This window comes from Anser brachyrhynchus (assembly GCF_964034855.1).
Source record: "Anser brachyrhynchus genome assembly, chromosome: 5".
Taxonomy (NCBI): Eukaryota; Metazoa; Chordata; class Aves; order Anseriformes; family Anatidae; genus Anser; species Anser brachyrhynchus.
In genome coordinates this window covers 50491894-50505406 of record NC_137699.1, presented here as the reverse complement: position 1 = coordinate 50505406, position 13513 = coordinate 50491894, and the positions used below count along the sequence as shown (strand labels likewise).

Genomic DNA, 13513 nt, shown 5'->3' with positions numbered 1-13513 from the left:
TTCATGTTCCTTGAATTAGGAGCTCACTGCAGTTTTCAAGTCAGGTATTTCAAAAGTCAGTTTTAAAGACTGAGGCATGTTGAGTTTAGCTTTATGATTAGGATGTTTTTTCATATTATACATTATATAATTTTTGTAAGCCACAAAAGAAAAGGCTTTTTTATAAAGGTGCGAACAAGTCCCTTAATGTCTTTAAAAAGCTGTGCTTATAACTCAGTTCGGGCAACATTACACATGCGTAACTCCTGTCAATTTTAAAATCAATAGATATGTGAAATATGTTTATAGTAGATATGTTTGTAACATCCTGAAAATGTGAAAAGCAGAATAAAGATGAGATTTCTGTTAATTAAATACCAGATCAGAATGAACATCACAGAAGGAATTAACTTGCCACTATTCAACATACTTATCTCCTTTTGACCCACAAATTTGTTAGATAGGAAAAAAAAAAAAAAAAGGCTTTCATATTTTGTTCCAAAATTACATATATATGTTAATCCCCCCAGTAGTAAAGCTGCAGGCATATTCTTCCCAAATGGTCTTTCATTCTCATCTGTGATGAAAGTCACGCATGATTTCACTTCCACTGCTGCTGCTTTCAGCTCCTCCCTTTTCCACTGCTCTCACAAATAAAGCTTTACTTCCAGCTTCATTCTCAACCTTGTCAGAGCTATTGTAATAGTATGAAGTGCTATTTCATACTGCTTTTGTGAAATCCAGAGTGAATTGGGACCTCCATTTTAACAGAGGAGCTGTGTAAGCCTGTGAAGTCAAAACAGGGTTGATTTTAAATAATCCTTCATTGACGGAGAAAATTGCAGAGCACCCGGGACAATGGCATGCATACCTAACTGAAGGAAGAGAAATAGTGTTATTTATGTGTTCTACCGCAATAAACTGTACGTGCAATATGGATGATGACTAAAACCAAAGACAAGATAGTAGGGAGGACGTGGCTATTCCTCCAGTACGCTGGCTGAATCCACAGACCCTTGGGTGTATGGATTTACCATGTTTCATACATGTGCAGTTCTTTGCTGCCCAGCAGCTGGGTGTCGACATTCTGGAAACTGCATTGAAAAAGTTGCAATTCTTTACTTTATCTGTCACATGTTCCCGAAGAATTAACCTGTAAGTAAATTATTCCCAAAAGTCAAAAATTCAGGAGGTCTCAACATGCATTGCAATGCCCATGTCAGCTGAAATTTGAAAGAACTGGTTTGGAGGATATAGAAGGACATGCCAAGAAATGCTTTCAGACAAAGTGTATGTACTCCACATTAAAAGCTAGTATTCCCATATGCAAGGGCCAAATCAATAAAGGAGGAAAAAAAAATCTGTAGAATATATTTAGATTATTTTGTAAAAGAAAAAAAAATGGGACAAAGCACTTTTTCCCATTTTCTTGGCTTTTTTTAACATATTTTTAATTTAGACTATTTTTTAGCTGAATATTTCCTTTCAAAATGAAGACTTCCCTTAAAGGTCAAAATTAAATTAAATGTTTCATTCTGTCATTTCCCCTTTTTCCTGTTAATTTAATATTAAAAGTAATAATAAATGCCCTTTCATGCAGTACACTATGTAAATTAGGCACTGCATAATCACAGTTCTGTTCAGGACTCAACCCCTAAACTGAGTGTGCAGAAATTTGATTCAATCTGTTCACTACCACCAAGAGACAGCCAGAGCTGTATCAACTGTTGCCAACATGTCCAAATGAACAACTTCTGACGGGAATGGTTTTATTTATTTTATTTTATTTTATTTTATTTTATTTTATTTTTTTTATTTATTTTATATTATAGTATATTATATGATATTTTATTTATTTCTACAGTTCAACAAACAATTAAAAAATGCAGCTTTAATGTTCAACCTAATGCCTTTGCCTTGCAAAATAAGATTTCTTATTCCATTCTTACTCTAAGAAAAAATGTGTCCATGAACAGCTATTCTTCAGAAAACCTCCATGTCAAGGCAAACCTGTAAGAACATTCCTCTAAAAGAACCACGCACAAAAATCCGTGTCTACTTTGGAACAATGCTTGGAACGTAGCATACACAAACCTCAGCAGGAAAAAATATTATTTAGCATATTTTCTAGTTTGTTGCTAAGAAACTGTTGCTTCATTTTCCTATTGCCATTTGCAGAAAAATTCTGATTGTTCATTTGCCACTTTGGTCAACTCTTTGTAACAGCTATATAATTAAAAAGGAAAACACTAGAAAGTACTCATTGTGCTGTCATCATCTGTACACTGGTCCCCATACTCTCTCCTATAATTTAGTGCCCTCCAATAATATAAAAATAAAATAAAATAATAATAAATATGTATTTGTAAGATTATAAGCTGCATTCTTCATATCTTTCCATAAGAAGAACTACCAATGCCCTACAATGTCGAATCCGCTATCCACTCTCCAAAAGTAGTTAATTGCTCTTGCATGAAGACAGAGTAAGAACAGAAAAAATACATTTATGTATGTCCTCATTCCAGGTATTTGTAGGATTTCTGACCTAATAGTAGCATCTAATAGCATATTACTTGATGAAATTTAAGTGAATTATTTTCTATTTTAAAAAGAACACTTTTTTTTTCCCCCAGGTTTACTATTTTTTTGAATAGATACATAAAGCAGAATTTGCTTACATTTTAAAAAATAGGAACACAAATGGTAAAAATCTCAATAAAGTTGGTTGGATATTAGAAAAAAATTCTTCACTGAGAGGGTTGAGAGGCATTGGAACAGGCTGCCAAGGGAAGTAGTTGGGTCGCCATCCCTGGAGTTACTTAAAAGACGTGTAGATGAGGTGCTTGGGGACAGGGTGTAGTGGTGGACTTGGCAGTGCTAGGTTAATGGTTGGACTTGATGATCTCAGAGGTCTTTTCCAGCCTAAGTGATTCTATGATTTCATTAGGGAGTTCTATATGATATTGTATCAGTTTTCTCAACCCTTTACAAAGAGCAGGGACCTGAAAACATCCCTGGAACTAGTAACGTGGATTAAACAATACTGGGCGCAGTAAAGGGGCTGGAGCTCAGCCCAGCCCAGACACTCTTTGCAGGCAGTAAGGATGCCCGTGCCCCAGCTCGGGAGGTTAAGTGGATTTGTGTGTGTGGACATGGTGAGAGAGCCTCAGAGCCAGACTGGCACTGTTAATTTCCTAACACAGAGGTAGCCAGTGAGTCCAGTTCCTTGCTATGACAACCATGAACACGATCTGTCATAAACATGTCAAACTTTATATTAAAACTAACAACTTTTTTGTCTTTGAGTAATCTTTACTCTCTGGTTGCCATAGAAACTTCAGATTTCCTACCTAAAATTACTGTTGGCCAGTTTATCGGGTTTCTTCTTGTGCCAGTGTTGTCCTGTACTTTAAATCATTCTTCCCTTCCTGTTATTTAAAGACTGTAGTCATATCTATTCTAATCCTGGGTTAAAACAAGCTAAGGTGAGCATTTAGTCTTAACTCCTAAAACAGGCTCTCCATTCGCCTCATTACCCTTACTGTCCTCTGCATCTGCTGCAGTTAGACTTCACCTCTCTTGAATAAATGTGACCAGAATGACAAATGGTATTGCAGAGAGGAATTTCAGGGAAGTAATTCCTTCCATGAAGAACTCTGTACAGGAATTAGCTTACCAAATATACCACATTGGCAGCTCATAGCTATCTTTTGATCAATTAATGCATGAGGTCATTCTTGTCCACAGTCTTCTAAAACTCATTAACTCCTATCTTAAAGTCTGAATTCTCAGTATTAGCCTTAGCTGAATGGTGCTGCACTTCGTGGGAGTAAATTCATCCCATTATTCTGGTCCTTAAAGTCCTTTCAATCTGACTGGTATCATAATTCCGCTCTGTATTAATAACCTTGTGTCATCAGCAAATTTAGTATTGTATCACAGTTATTAATGAAATAAGATTAGTCCTTAAGAAACTCCTTGAGTTAACTCCGTATACCTGATAGGTTAATTTATCAATATACACACCAATGTGCTCCTACAAATAAAATATGCATTTCCCTTCCATCTTTAGCCAACTCCCTTCATCTCAAAATTCTCATCTATTCCTCATTATTAACCATTTCTCATATAGCAGACATTTTGATGGTGTCCAGATAGATTAGATGAACTATACATTTCTGTCCATAAAACCATTTCTCTTTTCTCCCTTCTACCCTCCCTCCCAAAAAAATAAAAATAAATAAATAAATAAAAATAGAGAGGTCAAGTAAAATAGCCTGATTTCCCATCTCCTCTTGACTCACCAATACAGGATTTTATTTTATTCCCTACTATCTTCATCACTTCCTTTGTTATTCTTTCCTTTAAGATACATTCTGAAGTATCTCTTGCATCTGACTATACTTGCAACTATTGCAAACGTTTCCCATGTCTTAAATGAAGGCCTCTCTGCTATTCTTCAGCCACACAGAAAAATCTTCACTTTGATATATCTGTACTTGAAAAAGTCTTTGCTATTATTCCTACTGTTAAATGTGCCAATACTCTTAAAACTCACGCCTGGAGATTATCTTGCTCTCCTGTTTTTATAAGTGCATTAGCTGAAGAAGAAGCACTGTCTTTGACAAAGCATCCTATATAGCAGAAATGTTTCACGCAGATTAGTAAGCAAATCAGCTGCAAAGTTAAAAGAAAGAACAAAGAGAGAGGAAAAAAAAGAAGAAAAAAAAAAGAAAAAAAAAAAAAGCAGTGCAGGCAAGGCAGTATATGTTTTCAAATGAGGTTTAACAACAGTGGAGAGACATAGGACAAATGTTCCAGAATACTGTAGAAAACAGAAAGAAGAAACCATCCTAAAATTCTCTCCCAGTTAACAGTCTATCTCTCAGATTATTATTTTTATGGTGCTCTGTCTTAATGGATCTTGTCAGTCCTAGAAAGATATTGAAGAACTAAATAAGGGAACAAAGGTGTTGAGCCCAAGAGAACCAAGAGTTTACCTTCCCACTTCAGGGCCAGGGCGACAGCCTCATCTGAAATTCTATAACAGAAAGACAGAAGACCAAATTCTACAGCCTGCAAAGCACAAGAGGTTTCAAGTACCCCAGTGGCCAGTGGCCACATATTCTTCATGTGCAAAATGTGCCTTAAGGTCAGTACCAATATAAATCATTACATGGTGACATTCTTTTATTAGCAGAAGGGGCTATTAAGATTAGTAGTTAGGCAATACTGATGTTCCCGCAAGAGAAAAGGAAAAATCAAGAAATAAGCAAAAGCATTACAGACTTGATTACTAAATGAAAACCTACATCAGTCTTTCACATGCAGATTCAGCTGTTCCTGGCACTGAATGTAGTTACCGTATCACTTATCCCAGAATTAAAGGTTAAAAAGATCTCTGGCTTGACCTACCCTAAGAGAAGTCTTCTGTATTTTATAAAACATCAAAATATTAATTCACAAAACATGTAATGTATAATATATAATACCGCATAGTAGGGCTTAAACCATGATCTCAAGGCTACTGATCTACAAGTTTACAGTTGGGATGGATAGAAGGATCTGTTGTCAGCTAAAGGTTTGTAATAAAGACATCAATATTCTCACTTTCTCTTGGACCCTCAGACATATTGGCCTAAATCATTTGGAAATTATTGATAAAATAATAAAATATGTACGTAACGACATGAGTTATACAAACATACAGCTGGTATGGTTTGCAACTATTACTAATACACATTATTATCTTCAATTCACAATTTCCTGGTATTTAAATAACTGTTGATCTAAAGAAGTCCTAGGAGGAAAAGCAGACCTTGAGAAGCTTTGTTTGTCAATGGCCTTTTAACCAACAGCTCACTTTGCACTGTCAGTAATGGAATTGTATTCACCAACTGCTTAACATCTGACTTCCAGTTATGACAGAAATGTGCACTTCTTGTAGATAAAGGCTTCTCGCAAAACAACAAAGCTGTGTCACTGAGGTAACAGAGACTCAGGAAGATTAATGTTACTTGAAAACTAAGAAAATGTTTATTTCCTTTGGTTATGCCTTTTCAAAGCAACTCAGAACATTAATGCCTTACACAAGTTGATGCCATGGTAGTAAGTAAGAGTTGCCACCTCTTATGCAGACTGTTCTGAACCTCCACGCTCATTACAAACTGTCATATGCCTTCTTTCAAATTAAGATTTAGGGACTGTAATTCTGTCTCTTTGTCTACAAATAGTACATAGAAATACTGATTAAGAGGTCAGCTGCATCCACAAATGGATTTTTGAGGAATAACCAGACTACTCCTATCCTCTGTAAAAATATGTCCATAACTACATTAAAAAGCATAATTCAGCATAGTTTGTCAAGTCATCATCCTGTTAAAACTTTCTTTCAGGACAGATCTACAAACTGAAACTATTTAAGGCCAATATATGGGTAAGAACTCTACTGTCCACATTTGTTTATTCAGAAGCCCACCACATCTAAATTTGAGAGTAATTAGTCTCTTTTGCTTCTGAGAATTTGCTTTTGCTAATATTCAGTAAAATAAAAAGAGATAAAGTGGAAACAATCTAAACTAGCGAAATTTTCAGTGTTAAATTTGATTCTACACAATTTGGATGGAAAAATACTTTTCACGAAGAAATGCATAAAGACTGCTGAAACCCCCATTAAACTTAGCTGGGAAGATCCAGTCACAGCTTCTACCAGCTCGCTAGCTCTAGCAGTCATCAGTATCTCCAGTTCAGTACTACATAAATAAGGTTTGCAGGTTAAACTATATCAAATCCTGCTCCCTGAACTCACTTCAGGACTCTCATTGGTTTCAACTCTTTTATTTCAGAATATGAGGACAGAGCAGCAAAATTCATATGCTCTTTAGCATTGCTTATGAGTATATGAATTGGAAACAGCTCCTCACGTTATGCATTGGCTGATATGTTAATAATGGTTATTTGGAACTGAAACTGTCCTTGAAAACATTTAATGTGCTTATTTCTGTCCTTGGCCTTAACACATTAGAGGGGAAAAAAGAAAAACACTTCCACTCTCCCATCTTGTCACACAACCAGGAAGCACCTGCAGATACCACAGAGAAGAAATAATTGTAATTGCTGCTGTAATTGCACTGTAATCTACCGCCCTAGTCTTGCCTACGTTGAAATCTCCCATTTTTTTCTCTCTTCCCCATGTCTCACAGCAAAGAAGCCGTTCAGAGCATCTGCCAATCTTTCAGCAGAAATAAATCTTCCATTATCATAGTCTGTAATTTATGATGTCCTCTTCCTACACCAAGCTGAAGCCACCAGGAGCGCTGGATGACAGAGGAGGGAAGAATCACGCCGTGACCTCAGCGGTGTGCTTGCTTCGGGAGCTGTTTGCAGCTTTCCTCCCAACCACATTACTTCACCCACATTCTGAACAGGGAATAATAAAGAACACAGTAACGCACAACCAAGCATGAATAACAAGGCTTTTATTGAAAGAGCAACGCTGATGACATTCAACCTTAGGTGCTAATTTCAGAGTTGAAATTTAAGACGGCCTCAACGCATTATTTCATGAATGAGACATACTAGGCACATAATGATGCTGAAATAATCTATGGAGATGATGATTATGTTTTGAAGGACATTTTTCAGTGGCAGGAAGGTAAACACATTTTCTTATCCCTCCTCTGTCAGAACTCCACCAGCACGTCTCATCAAGCAGAAATTAAGCAAACACCACCACAGCCCCTAACGCTCTGGGGAAAGACGAAGCCAACCCCTGACGGGAAAAGGACGGGGCCTCAGGGCGGGGCCTCAGGGCGGGGCCTCCCCCGCCCCCGCCCCAGGCCCGGCCGCCCCAGCGCCAGCTCCCGCCGCGCGGCGCGCATGCGCACACCCCCCCGGCACGGCGCAGCGGGCGCCATGCAGTGACGTCACGGGGTAATGGCGGCGCCCGCGGGGCGAGCACGCGGCAGGTAGCGGCAGTAACGGTAACGGCTGTAACGGTACTAACGGTAACGGCGGCCGGGACGGGCTGCGGGCGCCCGTCGTGGGCAGGGCCCGGACCCCAGGGGAGCGCCTGGCCCCGCGGCGGGGCCGCGTCTGCCCCGTGTGCGTGCTGCCGGGACGGTTCCCTAAAAGTAAAAGAATTATGCCTCACATTTCCCTTTCTCTCTTTTTTTTTTTTTTAATATTGTCAGTGTAATCTTCATTCTTTTGACCTGACGCCCTAATTATTATTTTTTTCTCTCCGCAGTTTCTTTTTAGGTAAAAATGAAGGCCAAAAAAGGAAGGAGATTTACATCTTCCGTTAAACTGAAAAGAAAGGGTATCGAAGTGATAGGGAAATGGAAAACTGTGGAAATCGACCCCAATCTCTTTGCTGATGAACAGTTTCGAGATATAGTATGCCTGGAGGAACTTACGGAGTACAAGTTAGTAAGTTCTAATAAAGTGGGAAAAGTAAATGAGCAGAAGAGAAAGGCTCAGAGTCTTTCAGAAGGGAGTGGGGAGGAGGAAGAACCTGTTGTCCCTCCCAAAAAGAAAAAGAAAAGCAAAGATTTGAAAACCAGAACAGATAAAAGTGATGATACTAACGCCACAGAAGTTGATGTGCCAGTTGATGAAGAGACAAAATGTGAAGAAATAACGGAAGGCGCGAATTGTGAGGACAATGGGCATATAGCTGAGAGCCCTTCGAGCACAAAAAGTGCTGTGAAGAAAAAGAAAAAGAAGGTAGATAAAAATAAGACCTCTCAAGATCAGGAAGCTCTTCCATCAGTAACCACTTCTAAAAAAATCAAAAATTGGTCAACTGAAGTTTTATCTGCCTCAACTGATCACAAAGCTGATGTGTCTGCGTGGAAAGACCTGTTTGTACCTAAACCAGTATTGAAGGCCTTGAGTTACCTGGGGTTTAGTGCTCCAACGCCTATTCAAGCATTAGCCTTGCCTTCTGCAATCCGGGATAATATGGATGTTCTTGGTGCTGCAGAAACAGGTACGAGTCCGTTAAACTGGTGGTACATGCAGTGAAGTTTCCATCTCCACTCTTCTCCTTATTGTTACAATTTTTATATGTAGGTTAAGGGCATGTGGATCCTGCATATCCAGTGTATTAGTAATGGTTTGTGGTAAAGATGGAATATTTTGTGTTTGTCAGTTACTAAATTTTAAAGCTCTACAAAGTAGAATGTGCATAACTTTTAAGTCTCAGTGAGGTTTTATCTTTTGACAGAATGGTCTTTTCCTGGTCTGTCTCAAATTCTCTATTATTTTAAGAACTCTGAAGTGATACATTACAAACAGCAGAATTAAGGAAAGAAACAGGGTCGTACTCCCAACAGCCTACATTTAATGAATGTCCCTGTGTCGAGACAAGAGAGCCAGCCTCCTCTGGATATAATTTGGTGCTGGCTTAGAGAAGCAAATAGGAAAGACCAGGTGGAGAGTGTTAAGCATTGTGAGTATGGCCCAGCATATCAGAGCATCATTGGAGCAAAAGAGGCCCAGATGGTGCCCTGAATCTGGACTTGGGCTGTACGTTGTTACCACCCGCAGCCATTCTAACTGCTTGTGCTTGAAGTGAGTGTTACATAGTACTGCTGAAGTTAATGGAACAATCTCTTGTCCAGATTGTGACTGGCTCATGTCTTTTATCTTTGGCCATTGCTAGCCTGAGTGAAATCTGTTACAGCTTCTATCTTACCTAAACAATACTATGAAGTCTCCGAGCATTACTTTCCCTCTAACTTTTTTGCTGAACACCTTTGAAGTTTTGTCTTCTCTGGCACTACAACATGTTTTTCCCATAAAAGCTAAAAATAGGAAGCACAATTGCAAGCTGTGTTGGTTTAAAGGATTCTTTTTCATTCTTCTCATCTGTTCCAGTTGCCTTATCTCACTACTTGCCTTGTAAAGCCATTTACTGCTCTTGAGCATGAAGGTATAGTAACTAATTTAATAAGATATGCAGTCATTTGCATTTTTATTTTAATTAGAAGCCAGGATGGTGTTATTAGGTTTTAATAAGATTAGAAAGCCCCTCAGGGAGTATTTTTGAAAATGGAACTGAAAAATTAAATGCTGTATTTGTGCTGCAGAAAGGTGCCATTTTGGCAGTGCTGGAAAACAAATCCCTCCCTAGCTGCAGAATAGAAAGCACAGTTAGTAACAGGTTGTGCTCTTGCTGTCTTAATTTTGCATAACCCTGAGCTAATAGGACTGTTTTGCTCATTTATTTTGCTCCTTTATGAGAGAATGCCTGGTTCCCTCCAGAGAGCCCAAGGGGTCTTGATGTTCCTGCAGAAGCTTGAGAGGAGATGTGAGCAATTGTCTGTTAAGAAAGTGCTGCAGGTGGGAGAATCTGAAACTCTCCCGTTCTGTTTTCCACATCATGCATCTGCCCTCAGTGTTGGGCCTGAGGGAGGATGCTGGCAGATGAAAGAACTATTCTTCGCCTTTCGGTAGCACCATAGGAGAGGATAGCAAGATTTTGGTATGGTGGTAGATTCGTGTGGTGATCAGACACAGGAAATTCCAAGGCTTTTTGCAGTGAGGGTAACTACTTCTGTTCTGTTCATTACCATGTAATCACGGCGAAGCACTAGTGAGGTTTTGAGCTAAGAAATGTCTGAAAAAATCTTGCAATGTAAAATTGTTTAAAAGAGCATTTGTCAGCTTGAGCTGTAGGATCTGGGGCCACCGAGATGCACTGTTCTGGTGCTGCAGATCAGGCTATATGGTATGTGATCTGTGTGTTGTGAAGATAACATGGCCTATGAGTTAATTATTCAATATTTGAATGAATGTGGTGTCTGCAGATTAGTTCTGAGTTTTACTGCCATAATCTGGCTGGGTGCAGGGCTGACATTTGCACCAGGCAGATCGTGTTGTATTTGATTCAAGATCAGCATCATGTCAGGCTAATGGTACTAATATTAAGACTTTCCTCTAAGTAGACAAAATATTGTGCTGCTGACTTTGGCAAACCACGGTGGGCTTGTAATATGGACAAATACTGCTCAAGGAATTGAGATGAGATTTCCAGAGGACTGCTTCCCAGCAGTGGCCTGCTGCAGGAATGGTGTAATAGTGTATGGTGCTCTGCGTGCTTTTTTTATGACCAATGAACTGATGTTTATGAGAACCTTAGCTGAGGTTGCTGTACCGTCAGGGTTCTCCTAACATCTCTATTAGTGGCAGATAGTTCAGAAGGGAGTGTGTGTCAGGGATGTGACTCACAGTTTGGTGCAGTGAACCCCAGAAATTACAGCTAGGGGAGCACTTCTTTTTCTTTGACAACCCCCTTCTCTCTTGGATGCCTTATCTGTTTAAATCAGGTGTATGTGTTTTGACTATAAAAATCTGAGCTTGTGATGGATCACGAAATTAGAGGCTGGAGTATGTCAAAATACAGTTTTTCACAAAGTGGTAAACACTATGAATTGAAGATGGAAGTGAATCCTTCAAGTACTTTCCAGTTTGTCCTTGGCCTCATTTGTTATTCCTTTATTTGGAGAACATTGATCAGAACTGTCAATTAGGGCATGGTATTCTCCTTACGGGCATACAGTTCTTTAAAAAGATCTTGGCTGCAACCACAGCTTTTTAAAACTACTTTCAGAACAAATGAATCTGCCTGACCTGCTAGAAAAAAAATACCTATTCCCCAGGAAATACGTTATTGGTGACCTCAAGATGTATGAAGGGAACAGGAGACAAGATGCTATTGTTGCAAGTTTCTGGTCTTCTGAAGATCAAGAGTTTGTGTGGATTACAACTGTGTGTTTTAAGAACAGTGTGATTGGCTGTGGCTCTTCTCATCTTTTCAAATAACCTTCATGTCTTCTCAGTCTGTATTAATTCTGTTTGTTTGTTTCTTAGGAAGTGGCAAAACACTTGCATTTGCAATTCCTATGATTCATTCTGTGCTGGAATGGCAAAAATCAAACAGCTCAATGAGCAGAAATGACAGCGTTTCTAAAGAATCCCATCAGCATCATGATGAAACAAGATGGGAAAATGAGGATGAAGCAGAAAAACTAACCCATCAGCAGGTTGAAGATAGTGGAGATGAAGATGATGCGTCGTTTGCAACAGGCTGTGTGAAGGTGCTGGAAAATGCTGAATTTGATTCTAGTGACAAGGGACATACTGTTGGCCTCCATAAAAAGAGACCTCTTCTAGGACTGGTCCTTACTCCCACAAGAGAATTAGCTGTGCAAGTAAAACACCACATTGATGCAGTTACAAAGTTTACAGGTATGTAGACCCCAAGGGCTGTGTCCCAGGTAACACTGGGTTTGGGGCTTGGCACAGGTGTTGAGCCAGAATGTGTGCCACAGTTTTTCACAACATAAAATTGGGTGGCTTTTGAAGGGTTAGGGCTCACAGTCACTAATATTTGGGAAGTGCACCAAGATTCTTCAAAGAGATGCACATGCAAGTAAATAATGTGGGATACTTTGCTTTAAAATGTTTATTTTTGTACAAATAGCTATTGACCTGGGCTTTAGAAACAGAATCAATACTGGATACAAAAACACAGTTTATATATATGTGTATATATTTAAAAAAATAATAATAAATTTAAGGGTAGAAGGCTTCGTTACATTGTCTGACTTACCTGCAACAGCAGTCAAGCACAGCATATTGCTGGGTAGTATGTTGATGAGAGGAATTTCATCCTGCTCCTTTCTCATCCAAACAGAGGTCAGCACATCTGTTAAGGGAATGAGTGAGGATGTGAAACTACTAAAGATGGGGAGAATAGGGAAGTAACTCCCCCCTTCTCAAAAGCAGCAATTGTTTATTTGCAGCATCAACCACAGGGTATGGAGTGCAGTGAACTGTTTAAGAGCATCTTCCCTTGGTGTCTACATATCCTGCTGTGCTCATCAGTCTGCAGCTGATTACAAGGCTAATTTTAACTCCTAGCCTAAAATAATCAATTTATGTCAGTACAGCCCTGACAGGAGTGGTGCTATTTGTATATACAAATCTGCTGCCCAAGTGATGTGCGGTTGCTGTAGCAGGAGAGAAAATACGTTTTGATGTGGGCTTGCTTTGTCTCAACACAAAACTGTGCACAGTACTTGCATAGTAGCATTGAGTTCCTCACATGTGCTGGTGTATCCCCTGAAGAAGTAGGGTGAAGTAAGCCACGTGTGGGGTCTCTGCTTCCAGATCCAAATTTCTAGTACCTGAGCAAATTGCTTAAAACTAAATTAGGGTTTCCATGCTACTCTGCAGTCCAGAGAATCATTAATCAGGCAGTAACATCCTCGTTCCATAGCAAATGGGTAAGGCAGGCATTTCTTAGTCTTAGAGGGACTTGCTGGTTATTCGTAACAGGAACTTGCTTGCTCGTGCAGATATAATTGACAAAGCAGGAGTTTCTGCAGTACAGGTAAAACAAAAAGCTAATGGCTGTGGAGGACATACATGATTATTGCTACTTTTGGAAGATAGGTGCACTAAAAGAAAGGCTATTATATGCACTAGGAGAAGGGCTGCGTTATTTTTGACATCTTCCTTTAAC

The 13513-nt window shown here is 39.2% G+C and overlaps 1 protein-coding gene across 7 annotated transcripts in view; it reads left to right on the top strand.

The window, feature by feature from the left end:
• Nucleotides 1-7817: 7817 nt before the first annotated feature.
• The window catches only part of DDX24 (DEAD-box helicase 24), a 14721-nt gene continuing 9025 nt past the window's right edge, over nt 7818-13513 (top strand). For 3 of the 7 annotated variants that reach the window (XM_080594395.1, XM_080594399.1, XM_080594401.1), the window contains exons 1-3: nt 7818-7961; nt 8228-8971; nt 11857-12234. In XM_080594395.1, coding sequence (XP_080450521.1) covers nt 8245-8971; nt 11857-12234 — 1105 coding nt within the window. In that variant the 5' untranslated portion in view covers nt 7818-7961; nt 8228-8244. Of the gene's footprint in view, nt 8112-8227; nt 8972-11856; nt 12235-13513 lie in introns of all 7 variants that reach the window. The other 4 variants (XM_080594396.1, XM_080594400.1, XM_080594398.1 and 1 more) reach the window with 3 other exon arrangements.